The 13,428-nt window shown below is 35.7% G+C and overlaps 3 protein-coding genes across 14 annotated transcripts; 1 reads left to right on the top strand and 2 right to left on the bottom strand.

Moving 5' to 3' along the window:
• Window positions 1–1,390: 1,390 nt before the first annotated feature.
• Window positions 1,391–4,418, bottom strand: LOC140800033 (abscisic acid 8'-hydroxylase 3-like). Its single transcript, XM_073154662.1, has 9 exons — window positions 4,040–4,418; window positions 3,611–3,929; window positions 3,349–3,501; window positions 3,000–3,248; window positions 2,811–2,900; window positions 2,631–2,709; window positions 2,437–2,543; window positions 1,788–1,906; window positions 1,391–1,682 (listed from the first exon to the last, which is right to left on the bottom strand). The coding sequence occupies exons 1-9, from the start codon at window positions 4,396–4,398 to the stop codon at window positions 1,589–1,591; spliced, it is 1,569 nt and encodes a 522-aa protein (XP_073010763.1). The 5' UTR covers window positions 4,399–4,418; the 3' UTR covers window positions 1,391–1,588.
• A 771-nt stretch (window positions 4,419–5,189) lies between these two features.
• LOC140800243 (uncharacterized) lies at window positions 5,190–10,537 on the bottom strand. 9 transcript variants are annotated; one of them, XR_012111154.1, is made up of 6 exons: window positions 9,991–10,537; window positions 8,965–9,083; window positions 8,829–8,862; window positions 7,050–7,377; window positions 6,298–6,375; window positions 5,190–5,585 (listed from the first exon to the last, which is right to left on the bottom strand). XR_012111154.1 is itself a non-coding variant. In XM_073154920.1 (4 exons), exons 1-4 carry the CDS (start codon window positions 10,094–10,096, stop codon window positions 7,310–7,312), a joined length of 327 nt encoding a protein of 108 aa, XP_073011021.1. In that variant the 5' UTR covers window positions 10,097–10,537; the 3' UTR covers window positions 6,629–7,309. The 9 variants fall into 9 exon arrangements, 1 of the variants encoding a protein (XP_073011021.1); XR_012111159.1 differs by having other exon boundaries at window positions 8,961–9,091; window positions 9,991–10,500; XR_012111158.1 differs by having other exon boundaries at window positions 8,965–9,091; window positions 9,991–10,498.
• LOC140800241 (sterol carrier protein 2) lies at window positions 10,514–13,288 on the top strand. Of its 4 annotated transcripts, XR_012111153.1 has the most exons (6): window positions 10,514–10,843; window positions 10,911–10,971; window positions 11,044–11,143; window positions 11,227–11,351; window positions 12,792–12,915; window positions 12,994–13,288. XR_012111153.1 is itself a non-coding variant. In XM_073154918.1 (5 exons), the coding sequence occupies exons 1-4, from the start codon at window positions 10,721–10,723 to the stop codon at window positions 11,306–11,308; spliced, it is 366 nt and encodes a 121-aa protein (XP_073011019.1). In that variant the 5' UTR covers window positions 10,514–10,720; the 3' UTR covers window positions 11,309–11,351; window positions 12,994–13,288. The 4 variants fall into 4 exon arrangements, 3 of the variants coding, with proteins under 3 accessions (XP_073011019.1, XP_073011020.1, XP_073011018.1); XM_073154918.1 differs by lacking the exon at window positions 12,792–12,915; XM_073154919.1 differs by lacking the exon at window positions 12,994–13,288 and having other exon boundaries at window positions 12,792–12,971.
• The last annotated feature ends 140 nt before the right edge of the window (window positions 13,289–13,428 follow it).

Below are 13,428 nucleotides of genomic sequence, written 5' to 3'. Positions count from 1 at the left end.
TCTTTAACACCATTAATGCTAAAAGTAATTTGTGAATTGGTTGTGTGATACAAAGAGGCAGGAATCTTATCAACGTTAGGGAGCAACCTCTTCTTCAGAAGTATGCCTCCCTGTGACCACTTGTTAGCTCCAGAAGAGTCCAAATTAACTATAGATTGGGTTCTTCCATCTCCATGCAGGTCAACTGACTAGAATGCTCAAGAACGTATGACTTAGAGGTAGACTTAAAGGCCTCGATTTATCGGAAGCCAAGTCACATAAGTTTTATTGGATAAACTCTTATTGACTTCTAGACGCAGATTGGGACACTGGAAATCTTCAAGATTCTCACTCGTAAGCAACATGAAGGACGAGATCAGGGGTTCCTTTTTCTTTTTTTTCTTTTTTTTTTATCTCAACGATGTGTTATTTTTTTTAGAGTAAAAGATGAGCAATTTGCATCAAAAAATTCTTCAATTTTTAATTAGCAGAAATAAACTTTCAATTTATTAAATTATAATTTGAACTTTTTTTTACTGATTTAGCTCTGATGAATTTCAAAAGAACTATCGTGTCCTAAAAACATAATGCATCATCTATGTAATTTATACGCATCGACTATACAAAATGTACATTCTAATTTTTAAAAAATACGCATTGAGATTAAAAAAAAATAACGCATCACTTATGTAATTTATACGTATCGCCTATACAAAAGATACATTTTAATTTTTTTAAAAAAAGTCATGCATTACCTATGAAATATATACGCATCGTCTATGCAAAATATACACGGCAATTTTCAACGATGTGCGCATTGAGATTTTTAAAAAATATTATGCATCGCCTATATATTTATACACATTGCTTATGCAAAATGTATGCTATAATTTTTAACAATACGCACATCGAGATTAAAAGAATAATTTAATCTAAATCAATAAAACATATCTAAATTTATAAATTAATAAATAAAGAGCTTATTTCTGTTAATTAAAAAACTAAAAAACTTTTTATTGCAAATTACCCCATTATTCTTCCTCCCCCGGAGTATTCTAGAGTTAGTCCCTACCAATGGTTTCTGGAATTGAAACTAGTGGATGTGACTACCAAGTTATAACTCTATTGACCATCCCAGATGGAAGGGGAACCCAATGCCCTTGTTGGAATGATTCGATTGGTTCCTTTTAATTTGGCATATCTAGGAGTAGCCGACCACCGACCCACTTTGAGTCTCACGTCCCCCTCTCTCTCAAGGCACTCACATTACGTACTTTTCATCCATGTCACCATTATTTAATCTAATTACTTAACACTGGGTCTCAACAGTTTCTCTTATAAACATTACAGTTAGATTTGATCAATATATATATATATATATATATATATATATATGAGAGGCAAAAGGAAGTAAGATGCAAAGATACGGCCTTTTATTTCATTCCACTGGAAGATCATTAAAACAAGATCTCAACTCCTGATCTTCCACTCATGATCTTGCAATCTTATTATTTAACTGACAATAAGCCCAGCAATTTTACAAAACTGCAATGGCAAATGGATGAATTGGGGAAGCTCTAGCTGGCTAGATGATGTTAAGATCTCGTAATTAGAACGTTTTCCACAACTTAGCTGGGAGGCCATTCTTAGGGACTGGAAATGGGGAGTATTCCACCTCATTCCGGGATCCTATGATCTCCCACCTGCAATACAACAAAGAGATTGTTAATAACCGATTGATCTAAATAACATATCAACAATTAGATAATAGATTAAATAAGAGATAGAAAATAGATTCAAATTCTTGCCTGTATTTGGTTACTAAATGGTGGATCAGGATGAACATTTCAAGCTTTGCTAGCTCGTTGCCCGGGCAAGAATGAACGCCATTACCAAATGGGAAGAAAGTGTTGGGCTTGGGTGCTACCTGCATTCAAAGAAAATGAGAAAAGGAGTATAGTTAGAGAAAGTATATTTTACTTCTTTGTAGTTATGCTAAATTCACTTAATCCGTATAGTGTTAATCTATTCCTGGTTAAGACTAAGATGTAATTGTTATTTATTTTTTTTCAATAAATTTGATCAAACTAAAGTTAAAGTTTACAGATACTTATTAAAAAACTGTATAAATGATTAGATAAGTTTTTCGATGTATTCAAAATAATATTAATTAGATTTCAGATGATAAAAATATAATAAATATATTGAACATATGTATATTTTTATCATATTCTATCTCATTCTCTACAATTTTGTCTATAACCAATATCTTTAAAATTTGACCTATAATTTAATAAATTAAAATATAACGATTTTAGTTTTAGGGGTGGGTGTAGTAAAGTGACAAATAATACGGTCATAATTAACCACACATTATACTTGTCCCTCAATACTTATGAAAAGAAAGGATTTAATAAATGCGGTGAAAGGAACATAACTAGAAACAACCATAAATACCTTGAATCTAGAAGGCTCCAACTCCTGTGGATCTTGGAAGAATTCTGGATTATGATGTATGTTCCTGAAGAGAGGCATCACCTTCCATCCTTTTGGGATTAGGAAACCTTTAACCATTAATAGAACTCATTAAATCTCCTTAATAATCACACTAATGTCATCAAATTCTTCCTTAGTTTGATGCAAGAGATTACCTTTATATTCCACATCAGCCACTGCCTCCCTAAAGGTGAATGAGATGATACTTGCCATCCTTAAGCTCTCCAGGATAACCTGCATCATATGAAAAAAAAAAAAGGTATCCTTGTAATCATAAGAATAAAGACAATGTTCTAAAAGAGAGTTGAGACGGATGTACGCATGCATGTACGAACCCTATGAGTCAGCGTCATGCTTCTTGTCTGTGCCCATGTCAAGGGTTTGCTGCCATATCCATTAGCCTCATGTATGGCCATCTGTTCCACCTACATGCATGCCATAATCAAATCAAGTCACTAGAAGTGATTCAAAGTAGCTAAGTATACATTAGGTTTAAAACAATGTGTTCTTTTATTAATTCCTACCTTGATTGTTTCGAGAAGCTTAGGAGAGTCGTGGAGATATTTTATGATCCAAGTGAGCACACTTGCGGTGGTGTCTTGCGCCGCAAAGAGCACGCCGATGATGTTGTCGGCGATCTGGTCGTCGGAGAGATGCTCTCCCTTGCCATCCTTGGAGTCCATGAGAAACCCTAAGAGGTCCTTCTCCACCACTCCTTTGATCCTCCTCTCTTTCATGATCTCACGTAGTATCTCATTAAGTCTTTTCCTTGCCTATATACATGAAACAAGCAAATTAACATACGATTAATTCAGTCGTCTCATCTCAAGTTATATACTATAATATAATGCACATATAGAAAGATAGCCTTACTTGGATTGCCTTTTGATATGGAGTTCCAGGAATTTTGTTAGGGAACGAGTTATATCCCTTGTCGACGATGAAGTAGTTCTTCTTCAACTCTTCTTTGGAGAAACCGCTTAAACGACCACCGAATATCTCAAGAATGCCCACATCAAACGAAAGCTGCGATGGTCACCGATCTATAAGCAAATCTCGCTATGACAATGGAAATAACAAATATAAAGAAAAAGAAAAAGAAAATCTCAAACTCAACCAACTGAGTAGAGCTAACCTCCTTCATCGTATGAAACGTGCTAGCGACATGGCCATCCCATGAATCCAGCATGGAGATCACCATAGATTCGATGCTTGGAAGAATGGGGCGAAGTGATTCAGGGCTCAGGGAGGCCTGCACGAGCTTCCGAAGGCGAAGGTGGTAGTCTCCTTGGTGGAAGAACAAGGCCCATGGGCCTATCATCCTCATCTTGCTCCTTGGGTAAGTGGGCTTGAAGAGATGAGCCTGGGTCACCAGCACAAACTTGGCAGCCTCAGGGCTAGCCACCATCACACAAGGGCAACCTAAGATATGGGTCTTAAATATTTCACCATATCTTCACAAAAAATAAAACCAGCAACCATACATTAAAAGCTTTAGTTTACTCTTATGCTTGCACAAAAAAGAAAGTCTAAATGAGATCAGGGAGTTAAGAAATTAAGTAACCTCTTCTGCTTGGTGGCAAAGAAGACATTTGGGTCTTGGGAGTAGAGTTGGAGGGTCTCTCCTAGGTAAGGCCAACCCAAGGAGCCAGGTGGGAGCTTCAGGGCTTTCTCTTGGGGTCTCCTCCTCCTCTTGAGCTTTCTCACAGTAAAATAAGAGGCAAGGGCTAAAAGGAAGAAGGTGTAAGCTAGTGCACAAGCCATCCCCATCTCCCTGAAGCTTGAGACCAAGGTGGGGATATCTCTTCTTGTGGCTAAGACTAGGTCTAATGAATTAAGGAGGAGGGGTGGGTGGGGATGATCGAAGAGTGGAGATTGGAGAGTTTTGAGGAGATCTTTGAGGTGGGTGTTTTGGGAAAGCATTGATGGGTTTATATAGAGAGGAAGTGGTAAGTCGGGGTGTAGGATAAGAACAAATGGCTGGTAAGGAATATATATATTTATATATATATATATATAATTATGCACTTTATTGGTATCATTTTCATGAAGGCCTTAATTAATTGGGTTACTATATTTAATCATACACAGTACATGCGTATCATATCTGAGATTTTGATTAGGGGAGACTCGGGGGTGTATCTTTGTTCTTGGACCAGCCATTCTCACGGTTGAATTTGAGAACCAATTCTCTTTATGATCGTTTTGGTGAAGGACATAACTTGGCACGTCCGCATAGAGGAGAGTATGAGCCTACGCAGTATTATTTTTTTAATGAATGGAGGAGAGCTTGAGGTATTAGATTTTTGTATACGGATGCGATCAGAGATATCGAATGAATGAATCTTTTTTCAAAAAAAAAATATGCTTAGGATTTATGGAATATTATTAATCTGCAAGATTTTCACATACATACATATTTAAAACAAGATTTATTTTATTTTACCGCTGAAAATTTAAAAAAATATTATAATTGCTATAAAAATCTTATACATCTTTGGGAATTGTCATCCGAGCAAAAATATTTTTAACCAATAATTAAAGTGAACAAATATATATAAATAACTTAAATACTATTAAATTTTAAAGTTTAACACGTAAAACATTTATAATTAATTTTTATCTTACAAAAGAATAAGAAATTCTTTACTATTATATTGGTCACATTATATACCTTGAGAAGTATTCTAAATAATTTATATAAGAGCAAAATAATCTTTTAACCGCGATTATAATATTTTAAAAAAAGTTCAATATAAAATTCTAAGCGACAATTATGTATATATAAAAACAAATAAAAAACAAAAAAAAACCTAGTTTGGAGGTATCCTTTCCTTTAGCATTATTCTTCTACAAAACTATTTTCGTAACTCACTCACCTACTCGGGGAGGACAAGCCGCTCGGGAAAGTTCGGACGGTGCGGCCGTAAGACGTCGGCTTCGGGCACAGGTCGAAAATGACACGCGTCACGATCCTGGGGGTGGGTGTTCGAGATAGTTCTAATGGAGGTGGAAGGGCACGCCACAGCGGATCCGTAGGAAAGGTCGGCGTTTGATAGATAACCAACGCCCGAGTCGGTTATTTTGCCTTTGGATTTGTCGGACGTCACCTGTAACAATTCAACTGTTTGTGAGGTTTCCAACGCTAATTTAGCCACAAGATTGAGAGCGTTCTGTGGCTTTCTCAAATGGACTGGATATTCTTGAACGAACGAGAATAATAAGTTTTGGTTTCTTTTAAGGATAATTTCACTTCACCTCGCTAAACTATTACCTTTTTCTATACACACACTCTATCCACATAAATCTTTTAAACTGATAATAATAATAATAATAATAATTAGGAAAGAATTTCTTAGTTTAAGAAGTCTATGTAATAAAAAAAATATTTAGAAGAGGGGTAAGTATAATTAATCTTTACTTTAATAATTCATGATCAATAAAAAAAATTATGGATAACCAATTGAACAAAAAAAAAAATTCGCAATTTGCTCTGAGGATTCAATTCAAAATGTTGAGGTTCAGGCAAAAGTCTAGGATTTTATATTTTCTTGGTTGTAGGCTTGTAGAGTGCTTACTTTTGTGAGATGCAACCTTGCCCTAATTATGAAGGAACTTGGATGCATATTTTGACTAGCACTCTAGGGATGTTACAATCACTAGTACATGTAAAAGGCATTGATAGAAATGTTTCATGATATACTTGCTCCTTCATTTTAGTTCGATACTATTCATTGTAGAAGCATATCAACAAGTATTTGGCTCTAGAATTTGGATCCCTAATGCCCAAAATGTCGGTGACCAATGATGATTACAACTCACCTATTGATCTCCTCAAATTGTTTGTCATTTCGTTTTCCTTTGGGGAGCTTCACTACTTTCTCTCTGTTGCAATCGGACCTGAACGTGTAGCAATTGTACTCATAATTCAAAAGCTTGCAGCTCAAGACAAAATTTGATTTGAATCAAGAAAGTCTACGAGTTAAAGTCTAATACACTTATCCATCTTTTTTTAAAAAAAAAAAATTCAAGTTGAACACCTCTAAACTTTTTTTTAAAAGAGAATTTGTTTACAAGATCTAGAGATATTACTTACATCGCCACCCAAACACATCGACAAATACACACAATCCATTCAGATAAGATTTATGCATATATCAAAAACATCACTATTCAGGGAACCAGGTAGCTCTAAAACATAAACTGAAAGAGGTTTTTCCTTCGAGTAATATAAGCCTACTCATGTAAGTGTTTACATTATGCTTATGGTCCTCACCAGTGAGAACATTTTTACGGATAAACCAATGCCAGAGTTGTCCTTTGACTAGGAGCAAGACTAAAACTTACATCATAAGCGTGGACCATCTTCCAGTGAGAACTAACTTTCTATGTCTAACTAGTAAGTCCTTTATGTTTATGATGCAACATGTTCATATGTTATTGTACTTTTATTCATCAAGTTGTATCTTGCATGCTGAAGGGAGAAAAAGATTATTGTGATCAAATCCAAAAGGATAATTTTATTGAGGGACATCTTCAAATAATTATTTCAGCAGTGTTAACTTAAACGATACCTGGTTTCCAGTCTGCAGTTGAGATAATAAGTATCTCACATTCATCAGTTTGACTATTCAACCACTTCCACAAGTTGGGAGTCAGAAAGTAGGAACTGAAAAGGATGCAGTACACTCATCATCAAAAGTTATCATGCATGGAGCATAAGCTTGATAAACGAACGATATACGAATATTCCCTTAAAAACCTATCTCCTCTGGTCAGCAATGTAAGCGTCATCTTCACTATGTTCTTATCTTTTGACCAAAATCTTTTAGTGTTATTCAAGAACATTTTCAAGGTCATGTGGCGACACACCGAAAGGTCTTCTCTTCAGGTGACAAGATTCTGAAACAAGGAAAAAAAACTATGTCATATCTTGAATTGAACCACCATTTGTGGAACTAAAAATCTAAGCTCTTCGCAATGGATGATAATAACTTATTTGACTTGACAAAAATATATCTCAATCCACCTATCCAATAATCAATCTCCACCTAGGGTAGATAGAAGGCATACATCTCCTTTACAAGATGCAGAAGTTTGGATCCCTAGCTTTTACCCCCTCGAATTAATCCATTGCCGAAAGAATGGAGATACCGACATTGGTGCATTATTACAGTCAACCTCCAAGAACAACGACAAAAGATATGGAATGTGTCACTCTCTAATTGGCATCGAGATGAACAAAACTCGACTTCGATTTGGCAAAACTGAACATCCATGAATCTTTAACACCACTAGCTAGTTGTTGACATGCATTTTGACTAACTCAAAATGAGATATATAATATACATATATATGACATTTCAAATATCATAATCATAAATTTCTCTTAAAAAATACCTACTTAAATAGCATGTTTTTGCTTAAAGAGTATTATAACTTGCGAACTGTTATTACACATACATCCAAATTTTCACAATTACATAATTACCCTTAGAGACATAAAAATCATCTCAAAATACTCATATAACATATATAAATTGTTATGCTAAGTCGTGCATTATATTGACAGTATCCTATATAGAATCATAAGGTAAGACATTTTGGGAGTATTGTTCATCAAAAGACATTTGAAAATGTACACATATGACATCTAATTCAACATCATATTATTTACATTTGTGTTCAAAACAACAAATAATACCTGTCACCGTAGGGACATTTTTAGAAATTTTACCTAACCTAGGGGCATCTGGGAATTTGATGGCATATGCCTAATGAATGTAAAATAGTGTCATATATATTAAAACAATGAAGTGGGGGTTAAGTAATATGAACAAAAGTTAGGAGGCACTCTGTATTTTGATATAACCACAGGGGTGTAAATTATATTTTACCTAATAACTAAAATAAAAACAACTCTTTTGATAACTCATCCTACAAGAGCTAGTGAAAGAGTCATAGAAGCTAGACAAAGCTCCCTGAAAAAGCAAATGTCTGTGCTTTTCTATTTTTTTCTCTTTTGATAAAAGGATGGATACATAAATACAATATCACTACCTTCATATGTCATCACTTCCATCAGTATACGACTTATTCATGAGCAGATCGGCAATGTGCAACAATAATTGGCAATATGCAATAATAATAAAGAGAATCCAGGAAAGTTCCAGTACTCCGAAACCAATGGATCACTGCCAACCCACAGCCCAGGATACCTAACAGATAATAAAGAACGAAGGCATGGAATATGTAGTCTAGATGAGTATACGACATATAGCTTTAGTACACGATGACTCATTATACCAACTAAAGCTTGAAAGCCATAGAGTTCAACACCTGCAGATCCTTACCAGATTGAGGCATCTTTGGATTTGGACATTCAACCTGCCAAGCAAGAGAATGATCAGGGCTTCCCAATCTAGTGGCTTAATTATTTGGGTGGTCTAGTAGACAACTATATTGATGGGCTAACATGGCAAAACCTACGGAATTCCATGTTGGATCGCTCCTTGGGTAGCAGTCCTTGGGCCAAAGGTCTACTAGGCTGCCTAACTGGGTGTGACTGGATTGGATTTGAGTTGCTCCATGCAGTGCTTGCATATGACCTATATGGCTATATCAATATCAGTACCCAGATACAAATCTAGCACAAATCCAAGCTATCAAATCAATTTAAGATTAATCCGAATCCTGACGAGAGAATCAATAACTACCAACTTATCATTCATGCCATTCTCCCACTAAGAAGTTGTCCTTGAAACTAACCGACCACATAACCTAGAGTTTGGTGGCAGAAATCGTTAACATAAATCAAAGTGTTGTTCATAAATAGTCAGGTTTGCTTCACACCAAATGCAGCATCTTAACAGGATTCACTGATATTTGGAAGGAAAAGAACCAGGTGCTTTAAATCAGTACAAAGGACTGCTTTAGTGATGCCATAAGATTTTGAACACTTCAAATGTCATGGAAAAACTATGCAAAGAGAAGCCTCTGGCAGATCATATTTCTTAGCTTACAATGTAGCGTCTTCCCTCTTAATATCAACAAGCTACCTCCCAGTAACTTTCTGGGTATTATGTTCTAGAATGCAGCTATGACTCTCGAGAAACACTGTCAGGCATTATGACAAACACCTTGCCTACGTCTTCATCTATGGCACTTGAAATTTGTTGACAACAGACAACTCCGTGTAGAATAACTAAACACTAACTAGATTCCAACAACCAACCCAAAGAAATTAATTTAATATATAACTACGTTACATTTGAAACTTCGCCACATTCATCTAATTGCAAGATTCCAATTTCCAACATAATATATAACTATGTTACTTCATCTAACTGCAAGATCCCAACATAAAAAAGCAATTATGCATCAAATCTTTCATTTAATTTGATAGAATTTCCGGTGCAAAGCAATTGCTTACCAAACTAGATGATGCAGTAGAAGCAACCATATCGGAAACAAAGTAATCCATCATTATAGAAAAGGAGAAGGACTACTACTCACATTTGTGCTTCAAGAGGGCGATATCATCTTCTTGATCACCCCAACGGCCGAAATTTCGCAAAGCTTCGCTGCTCTTGAATGAGATGCGGTAGAATTCTACCCACATTTTATCTATAGGATGTTTGTAGAAAAATACCAAACGTATCCCAAAATTGTATAAAACTACTGCATAGTTGCTTTTACATTTGTTTCATAATGTACATTTCGTTATTACAGATTGATCCTCGTATTCTTTTCAATTTCTTATTCCAATTTTACGCGCAAGGTAAAATTGTTGCTGTGGTAGAAAAAGAATAATATCCTTTTGAAGAAATAGAAAAACCAAAATTAAATACGTTTTTATCTCTTTAATAAGTGATGGCTTTAGAATTATGGTTAGGTGCTTTTTAGAAATAAAGGTCAAAGTAAGGTACTAAGGTTACTAAGCAGGTCCAAAATGCGGAGGGTGTATCATAATAAACTTAATATGGGGTGTTAAGTATAATAAAGTATATAGTGGAGTTGAATTGAAATTTATCTTTCATATCCCGTAATTTAAGACTGCTTACAGAACTCATCCTCCTCGAACTCCGCGAACCCCCCCATACCGAGCAGTTAGCCATTACTTTCCGCAGCCACCCACCTTCCTCTCCTTCTTCCATCCTGCAATAAATAACCCGACCAAATCTTTTCCTCTCATCCCTCATCTCTAAATCGAACCTCTAATCAAACAAAGAAAAGAAGCAAAAAGATGGAGAGCTCCTTGAAGTCGGCGGCGCTTTTGGAGCAGATGAAGCTCCACCTCAAAACCGACGCCGGCAAAGACATCACCAAAAAGATCGGCCTCGTCTACCAACTCAACATCGCTCCCAAGGTCCCTCCTTTATCTCTCTCTCTTCTTATCTTTAACCTAAACAATTGTCCTGATTTCTAATTTACAGAAAATTGGGGTGGATGAGGAGATCTTCGTCGTCGATCTCAAAGAAGGCAAAGTCACCAAAGGTTTTCCCCCCTTCTCACTTTTTCCACCCCCCCTACAAAATTTGATCTTCTAGCTTAAAATTATCTCCTTAGGTCCTTACGAAGGGAAGCCCGACGCCACGTTCTCGTTCACGGATAGCGATTTCCTCTCAATTGCGACTGGGAAGATGAATCCGCAAATGGCGTTCATTAGGCGAGGAAAAAAATGAGATTTTTTTTTTGGTGTCTTATTCTATTTAAGTTGAGATTTGATTTATGTTGATTATCATTATGCAGAGGTGCGATGAAGATTAAGGGAAGCATAGGTGCGGCACAGAAGTTTACGCCGGATATTTTCCCTAAGCCTTCGAAGATGTAGAAAGGAAGCTTATAATTTTTCGCCTAATAAAAATACGAGCATGGTACAATTGCACTATGAAATGGAAGACGAGAATCGCATGATGAAATTGCTTTGAACAATATTACATAGCTTTATTTTAAGGTGTTTGTGTATAAGTGATATCAATGTTGACATTTACGGAGGAATTCACAATACATTATGTTCATTTCTACTAAACTTCTTTGATTCACATAGATTTGTATGCTACAGTTGGTAATGTAGATGAATTTGCTGATTGTTTGATACATTCTGTACAATGAGTTTATATCCATCTTGTCACCTCCTCGTTGCACCTCTTAGTAGTGAAGCAAAATGGAGTAAACTATGAAATATTAGGTGCGAAAAATTAGGTAGAATATGTGTGAGAAGTAGCTGTACCTGCACATTTCAAGTTTTGGGTTTCTTGGCATGTTTGATACAGGATATAGGGATGTTTTTCACGTTCTTTGAACACATCGACAATTTCCTTTTCTAATTTTGGCAGTTCTAAAAGAAAGTTCTCATGTTGAACATAGCATCTCATGTAGCAAAAGTTTCAGCGACTGGTATAGGACTGATGAGTTCATCATGTGGGAAGAAAGAAGCGGAGGAAGAGAGAATCATATAATTTATCTTTCAATTTGTAGTTTATGAGTACTGGATGTCTGTAGTAGTTTTATGTCCACCATTAGATGTCAAGTTAACTGTGGAAATGTTGGTTATTGTAGCAACTCACATAGTTTCTACTAACAGTTAAAATTTTAGTGACCCAAGTTAAAAAAATTTGTGCCCATTGGATGAAATTTAGGGCTAGTTAGCCCTCTTTAGAAGGCCTATATCCGGAATCTTGTAAGATGAATGATGCTGGTGAATTTTATTGTGCATGTGCAGCAATCAGGAAGTAAGGTCTTAATTCATATGCTAGAATCAGATATTAGGCCATCAAAATGAACTTTGTTTGGTTATGAATTCAATATTTTAATTTTTGCTCAGATATCTGAAGGTGATTTTTGATGGGTTCTGTCATTTTCTGCTAGCCCTTGCTATAGAAGATTAATTGTGTTATATAATATAAAGTAGCAGTTCTATGTTTCTTACCATCTGATCAGTCCAAGTTCCAAAATCCTGTTCATGAACTCAAACTCAACCCTATTTTCTTTATAAACCTGAAATATGTAGTGATTGAAATTTTGAAACAGATCATAGCTTCTAATTAGAGATGCCTCTCAGATGTTTGACCAGAGTATTAATAGGTGCTACTTTCATTCTCTGTATGTTCTTTAAATTTGTCTGAAACCAAGTCCTACCCTTAAAGGGGAGCATTCCTTTCGGTAGATTGTAGGTGTTGCAAACTGCAAGCCTCTCGAGTCCTCTTCATACAGCTGGCATGCATCAGTTCATGCATTGTTACATGTACTTATACATGTTGCTAATTTGCACAGATTTGTTCTGTTGTTTACTTTTTCTAATGTTCCTGTGTTAGATTCTCCTTGGTACCCGGACGATTGAATCCATATCAGATGTCTGCATAACATAGTTGACAAGAATTATTGCACTGATCTTAATCTCATATTTTTGGACCTCTTGCAAACTCCAAATTCTTGAAGGTCCTCTTGTACAGATTTTTTTCAAAGTTAAGTATATTACTTGTTTTCTCTCTGACTTTCTCATGCTCTCACTTCCAGGCAAGCTTTTGCATTATATTTGAGAGATGAGGAGTTGATTACCATGTGTTCCTGAACATGTCGTTATAAAGTTGTGTGACATAATGTCAAGTCAGGATAGAAGAGACTATCTGCAATTGTCTTTTAAGATTGTTTAATTTTCTTTGTCTGGTTTGAATTGAGATGTAATTAGGTTCCTTCACCTAATGTTCCATAAATGTTACTCTGAGTGCATCAGCTGTATTTAGTTCATTATGTTTTGAAGTCCTTTTGTGGAATAAATTTGTGGTATACCTGAAGGTTAAAATCTTGGTAATATAGGGATTCAAAATTATATACACCGATGATCGATGAACAAAGACTTTGTTTGAAATATCTCTCTGAGGCTTTTCTTTTCTCCATCGACTAATATCTGCTACTAAGACTGATGTTCTCTTTGTTAGTTGAGGAGGAGGT

The sequence above is a fragment of the Typha latifolia genome, chromosome 13 (genome assembly GCF_019914945.1).
Source record: "Typha latifolia isolate L0001 chromosome 13, TyphaL0001v2, whole genome shotgun sequence".
Lineage (NCBI taxonomy): Eukaryota > Viridiplantae > Streptophyta > Magnoliopsida > Poales > Typhaceae > Typha > Typha latifolia.
Note: the sequence above shows the minus strand (reverse complement) of the source record. Positions and strands in the feature narration are given on the sequence as shown.

Coding starts and splice junctions, on each gene's coding strand:
- LOC140800033 (XM_073154662.1), bottom strand. CDS start 4,398: ATGCTTTCCCAAAACACCCACCTCAAAGATCTCCTCAAAACTCTCCAA. Junction 2,901..2,999: donor AGCTTCTCGAAACAATCAAG/GTAGGAATTAAT, acceptor GCATGCATGTAG/GTGGAACAGATGGCCATACA. Junction 1,683..1,787: donor CATTTAGTAACCAAATACAG/GCAAGAATTTGA, acceptor GTTGTATTGCAG/GTGGGAGATCATAGGATCCC.
- LOC140800243 (XM_073154920.1), bottom strand. CDS start 10,096: ATGTGGGTAGAATTCTACCGCATCTCATTCAAGAGCAGCGAAGCTTTG. Junction 9,084..9,990: donor CGCCCTCTTGAAGCACAAAT/GTGAGTAGTAGT, acceptor ATAGCCATATAG/GTCATATGCAAGCACTGCAT. Junction 7,378..8,828: donor TCCAAAGATGCCTCAATCTG/GTAAGGATCTGC, acceptor TCCTTGTTTCAG/AATCTTGTCACCTGAAGAGA.
- LOC140800241 (XM_073154918.1), top strand. CDS start 10,721: ATGGAGAGCTCCTTGAAGTCGGCGGCGCTTTTGGAGCAGATGAAGCTC. Junction 10,844..10,910: donor AACTCAACATCGCTCCCAAG/GTCCCTCCTTTA, acceptor TCTAATTTACAG/AAAATTGGGGTGGATGAGGA. Junction 10,972..11,043: donor AGAAGGCAAAGTCACCAAAG/GTTTTCCCCCCT, acceptor TTATCTCCTTAG/GTCCTTACGAAGGGAAGCCC.